The 6,341-nt window shown below is 35.0% G+C and overlaps 1 protein-coding gene across 2 annotated transcripts; it reads right to left on the bottom strand.

Moving 5' to 3' along the window:
• Positions 1 to 499: 499 nt before the first annotated feature.
• LOC131051277 (uncharacterized) lies at positions 500 to 5,658 on the bottom strand. 2 transcript variants are annotated; one of them, XM_059211088.1, is made up of 3 exons: positions 5,178 to 5,658; positions 1,395 to 1,548; positions 500 to 860 (listed from the first exon to the last, which is right to left on the bottom strand). In XM_059211088.1, exons 1-3 carry the CDS (start codon positions 5,405 to 5,407, stop codon positions 798 to 800), a joined length of 447 nt encoding a protein of 148 aa, XP_059067071.1. In that variant the 5' UTR covers positions 5,408 to 5,658; the 3' UTR covers positions 500 to 797. The 2 variants fall into 2 exon arrangements, with proteins under 2 accessions (XP_059067071.1, XP_057841697.1); XM_057985714.2 differs by having other exon boundaries at positions 500 to 1,548; positions 5,178 to 5,654.
• Between the last annotated feature and the right edge of the window lie 683 nt (positions 5,659 to 6,341).

Below are 6,341 nucleotides of genomic sequence, written 5' to 3'. Positions count from 1 at the left end.
TTTTATGCACACATTGCACAGACCTGCAAATTTATAATGATTAGATCTATCATCCAAAATTGTTCTTTTTGCATTGCTATGAAAGAAGAGATTTATGGTGCAGCCCTATACTTGGTATATGAAAATTTGATGCACTCAGATTAATAAGGATTAGAATCTGTGCCTTTCACATCACTTAGGCAATTCTTTGTGCTTTCCTACGAGTGGTCTTGTGATCATTACCTTCAAAGTCATTGTGAACATTACCTTCACAGTCGTATCATGAAGAGTACACTAACCTGTTAATTTGAATTGCTATTCTTAGAATGGTCAATAATTTTATTACGCCTGCATATCCTAGATTTAAGAATCTAGCTAAAATATAATTTAGTCCTCTGGAGTCTGAAGTGCAACTCATTAATTTTCTTTCGCTACATGAAACAAATCAAGCAACAATTTAAAAAGCACTCTAGTCTTCATGGTGTTGGAGAAAAGTACTTACTACATTATAAACAGTAAATCAAAAAAAGCTTTAGCTTACCTCATATTGCAATCAAATATTTATTGAGTTAAAATATAATATATTTAATTAAACTACAATAGTACAGGAAATAGCAGTGCATACCAAACATATGTATCTGGAAATTAAACGGTAAAGGTGAAGACCTGTTGAAGGAAGACCGCTTGTAACCCTGATGACAATTACACACAAATGAAAATAGATCTGGATACTCTACCAGAAAACCACAAGATAAAGCACACCTCTTTTAGTACATTGATGCTTTTCATGACCGGGAGCAAATCACTTTGATAAACGGTTATATGCAAGCCTCTGAACCCCAGTCGTCTAAACATACTTCTGAGACCTGTTGATGGCTTTGCTGCCATGTAGCCAATATCAACAAATTAGCATCTTGCTTAAACCCATGCCATAAAAACAGTATGCACATTACTGAGGTAAATTTTGGAGAGGTAATCTTCTGGACATCAGAACCATCAATATAGATGCAAAATAGGAGAAAACTCAACATAACTATATCATGTAGGTTCAAGTTGAGAATTATATTTGCAACTGTACATGAATCTGAATTACCGTTCTGCCTACACTGGCATTTGGAGCGGGATACAGAGTGACTTTTAGAGATGAGCTCTTGGTTGGAAAATCCAAAAAGTTTCAGCTTTTTTATTTTCCAATGAGAAATACAATTTTGCAAGAATTTAAGCCTTAGTTATTCCACACATTTTGAATGCCACAACATACAAGAATACATATAATGAAGAGCTATGTCTCCATAAAGCCCTTAGAATATTCAGTTCTTATATATGAGAAATCTAAGAAATACTTTCCACTGCAATCAAGTAGGAATACCAAAACGGAAAAGCCAGGATATTACGAATGCAAAAATAACACATGCCAGCAAGAAATTAAGAAAGCGATGTCCCAGCCATGAGTTTCTCTCCTCGGAGGTTGATGGAGTAGGAGCATTGCCTTCATTCCACTGTTCAACAACCTCGCCATCCTCGAGGCCCACAACATTGCGGGCAGTTGAGCCACATATTTCACATGTTCTGCAAGATCAAACATTTTATAGATCAATAACCATATACACATTTGACCAATAAAATCTGCTAACAGAACTTCAGCTTTTTAGGAAAGACAGAACCCTAACTGTGCAAAGCTTTAGAGGAGCGAGTTATAAGGGTTTCAGATGGGCCCAACGATTGGCATAAATCATCTCAGCATAGACATTAATAATAAAAAGTTAAAAACCAATCCAACGAAAAGAACTGATATATAGAAGAGCACAAAGCATGAGATGCACAAGTCTTGCTAAGTAATAATGAACTAATGATATTTTCAAAAGATAAAGCAATACTAAAAGAGCATAATATTAATGTATGATACTAAAATTATACAGAAAGAATTGCTAAAACAAAAACAGTTCCAAATAGGTGGTAATATGTCAATTATTTTTCATTAATTGTGCAAACATAACTATTAACTAGCCTCTTCCCCCATTCTAAACTTATGAGCATCTTAAGTTAACGTCCTAAAATTCCTAAACGAGTATGTGACCAAGAAACATAGTTATAAAAGAATGGTGAACAATAGGAAAACCAACATACAAATAAGAATATAGTAATAGAACCATTATGGATAAAACAAAATGCCTATGCGCTAATAAGGCCCAGGGAAAGAAAGAATTATGAAGAGCATACAGGAGGTTAATGATACGAGGGATGAACAACCATTGAAGAAATAGAAACTCCACAGACTGAAGAAACAGGAAGGGGTGACAAAACAGAAGAGACGAAAAAATTGATTGGCCTACAGAACGGAATCAGTTTGCTACCTTTTTGGCATGTATTGTGGGAACCTTGACTAATGGAACCCAAAGCAGCAGTGCAACTGTAAACTCCAAAAACTTTGGAGTGCCAATAATTAGGATTTAGTTATATCTTCGGTCTTGTCAAATATGTTTTGTATTTTTATTAAATTTATTTATGCTTGTTTATTTGTACATATTTCAAACTTATCTTTTTGAATTTGAGGTGTTTAGCATCCACCAACTTTGTTTTGAATATCGAAAACATCAACTTGCCTCCACTCCAACTTCAGATTTTGAAAATGATTTATTTTTGTGACCTTTCTAAATCTAAAGTTCTATGTCTCCCTACATATTCTACAAAACTGTCCACTTGAGGCTCAAACAACATAGCATACATTGCAACTCCAATGCATCTAAATTTTAGGCTCATCCTTAACATCATAAGATTACCATATACTCTGCCATCCTGTTATGGACATCAATGAAATAAATGATCAGTAGCAGAGCCACAAGGCTGGTGAGAGATGGGAGGATGCAAAGGAATATAAAAGAATGAGTATCTGAGCTTCTTCATGTTGAAAACTATTGTGGATGGTGAAGAGGAATAGAGGGGTAAAAGCCACCCAAAAATACTTAGAAAAAGAACAAGCTGCTCATTGATGATTACTAAAACAGACCAATCTGCAACTTAAAATAAACAAATAAAACCACAATTTCAAATGGTCTATGCCAATATGATAATGAAATTCAAACGTTGCTATAGTTTTGATTTCCCACCAAAAACATTTCAAATGCATTGTGCAAAAAAATATTAAGAAAACAGACTGCACAATCCAAGCAACATTCAAAACAAAATCAACCAAGCCAACAACTTTTTATATTCAGAGAAGAATTGTAAAATTCATGCCACATTTATGCATTTGATACTGATAAAGACGAAGCAAGCGAGACACCAATTTGATGTATGAGACCCTCCTCATGGAAATCCACAAGAGGAATGCTTTCCATTTACCTCATATGATGTTCAATATAAGGCAAATGGCCTGCCCCTTTCTGGATTTCAAATTGTACTTCCCCTATGGAGTAATAATTCCTTCACCATCAGAACCACCACTAGGCACTTCCCCAACTGCAGGCTCTCAAAATAAAATAAAAGACACAAAAGGTAATAGGAATTGAGATGTTACAGGTTAGGCCATTGGACAGTTAGTTAGAGGCCATAAAGGGACAAGAGATATGAGATTGAAAAAGTGATACCAAGCAAGTAACATTTTAAATAGACCTACTTGGCTTGCAGAAATTCCATCCCTTGAGTTAAAAAACATGTTTACTGGAAAGATTTACATGATGCCAAGTAAAATACTTCTACATTTCTACACTTTACTAATTGGTAATCATTAATAAGCATATTTAATACCTTGAAAAGCTCAGCTTGCTCCAGAAAACAATGAAGATTTATTATCAAGGTCTTACAAGAATAACTTTTTGTGCCATTCCATAAAAGCTTTAATGTTCTCGTTTTGCTTTAAGCTTTACTTAAAGAATTGGATTGCTACTTCTGCATTTTAATCTAAAGTTAATTAAGCACGTCCCCTATCTGCATTCACTCAAAAAGATAAGCATTTTAAATATTGAAATATGGTATCACGGTAGTTAGCAAGAATCATAATGGAAGGAAATATACATTTTGGAGGCAGAACATGAAGTTCTAAAATCCAGTTCAGATGTAGGCACAACCTCGTAAAGGTGAATTCAAAGAAAGTATTGATCTTTATGGCAGGAGATTCAGAGCCAATTTGTAAAACGATTAATATGGAAATTTTAATATGTTTTACAAACCACCCTATTGTGATCCGCAAATCCAAAACTTTTTTTAAGGTTCAGCGAGAGTTAAGCCTTGCCATGACAAGTTTTATAACCCTGGTTGAATCAATATTAGCTAAATAAAAGGGACCAAAAAAGTCTCAGACACGCTTGAGTCACTGATAACCAGCATCACTTACAGAACAAAAACTGTTTCAAAGTTACTGAAATTTAAACATTTAATACATTATTCTAAAATTTGTGAGGTTGCAATGAAATCCGAAAACAGATTAAGCATAACCCAGTTATCAGTGCACAGATCGTCAGCAATGAGTGCATTGTCCCATTGACAGATTTATTGAACCGCACACCACCTGTCTCTCAATGTTCTAGGAATACTGGCAGATTCGGATGCTCTAACGGGCTCCCTCAAACAGAACACAGAAAGTAAACACTTGTTTGGAAATGTAATGCTCTAACACTGAACATGTAAAGTATACACTTGTTTGGAAATGTAAAGCTGCAAGTGTGCATTCACTGACTGGTTTTCAACTTGTCAATGGTCACTAGGTCTGAGCAGGGGCAAAAAGGGTCGAAACAGATATTGGGGGAACCACAAAGAAAAGGGTGCATTACCAAGAGAATTTAATGGTTTGTAATACGAGATGATAAGCAAAGGGTATTGGATGTGCTCGACTCCTATCAAGATAGCAAAAGGCATGCATGCTGAAAATTGGTGAACCAGAACATCAAGAGCTAATATTTACAGAGGATAATGGGTTTTTACCATTCACAGGTGCTCGCAAGTGGGCATGAAGCAGATCCTTACAAAATTACAGTACGCAACATCCAGCACTAGGGAAAGGGATCGTAGTTTGGGCATCCTAATAAGACCAATGGAGGTGTACCCAACAATGGTCTGAGGAGAGGAGAAGATTACAGTTCATAGAACAAGGAATACAAACGAGGGACCATACCAAGTTCAACAAACCCAATCCATTTAACATAACAATCCAAGCAGTTAACAGTGATTTTAATAGCAGAAGCAAGAATTAGTGAAGTTACCTGTCGCCCTTGATTTTGAACCAAGTCTCTGCACATTGCTTATGGGCAAAAGCTAGATCTGCCTTGCAGGCACAACCCAACTCAATGTCCTGGTTTTTTTCCACACCCATATGACATACCCTGCATTCTCTCTCTCCATCCCCACTGCCACTCACACTCACACTCACACTCCCACCCTTCTCAATATCTACAACTTCATCCTTTCCCCCCTCTGACACCTTCCTCTCCATAACGATTCCCAATTTGTAACAAACAAGGCAAACGTCATTCAGGCATACACATGTTTGTGAATCCTAAACCCTCTTCTGTGCAATGTAGAATTATCCAAGATATCTGTATGTTATTCAACTACACATCTTCATAAATTCCAGCTACCATGGAATACCATATGTAGAATTCAATGCAAAACAGAATCCAAACTCATGTTTGTGACTAAATGAAATGTAGGACAGGTTAAAGATTGGTTAATCATAGCCCATTTTACTTCAACTTAATATCATGATCTGTGGGCCATTATTTCTACCGCTTATTAACGTGGGCTATAATGGAGCGCGAGTTTTTTCACCATTTTTTAATTGGGAGAAATATTTCTCAAAATATATTTGAAAATTTATAATAAAAAGTGGTTTGTTGTTTATCGTTTATTGTTTATGTTTGGATTTTTAATGATAGCTCACCTCCATTATAAACAAGGGGGACAGGTCTTTCACGAGTTAACAATATCTTTCAAAGTAGTTCAATTCGAAGTAAGTATTGGGAGAAGGACACTTAAGTTTTCCTTACTCAATCTATTATGTAGGTATGATATTTATTTTATTTTTAATTTTTTTTTATATTTCAAAGGTATTTTTGTGAGTTAATTTAGTGTCCAACTTACCTTGGTTTGGTTTAGTTGGGGTCAGGAAATATGATATTTATTTTTATTATAAATTTAATTTTGTGTATGAATATGTAGATATGACATTTGTTTTTATTCTATATTTATTTGCGTATAATTTCTATAAATTTTCAATCATAGATCCACAATATTTAATAAGAATTACTTAAAACGAATAAAATCTTCCTCGGGCTTAAAAGGTTTTTGATATTGCCAAACAATAGTAGGTGAACAATTTTAGTTATAATAGATGACCAATTTTAGTTAGCATCTTTCATAAGACCATA

The sequence above is a fragment of the Cryptomeria japonica genome, chromosome 9 (assembly GCF_030272615.1).
Source record: "Cryptomeria japonica chromosome 9, Sugi_1.0, whole genome shotgun sequence".
Classification (NCBI taxonomy): Eukaryota; Viridiplantae; Streptophyta; class Pinopsida; order Cupressales; family Cupressaceae; genus Cryptomeria; species Cryptomeria japonica.
The sequence above is the reverse complement of the archived record's forward strand: the minus strand, read 5'-3'. Positions and strand labels throughout refer to the sequence as shown.

Coding starts and splice junctions, on each gene's coding strand:
- LOC131051277 (XM_059211088.1), bottom strand. CDS start 5,407: ATGGAGAGGAAGGTGTCAGAGGGGGGAAAGGATGAAGTTGTAGATATT. Junction 1,549..5,177: donor TTCAAAATCAAGGGCGACAG/GTAACTTCACTA, acceptor TTGATCTTGCAG/AACATGTGAAATATGTGGCT. Junction 861..1,394: donor GCTTTCTTAATTTCTTGCTG/GCATGTGTTATT, acceptor GCTACATGGCAG/CAAAGCCATCAACAGGTCTC.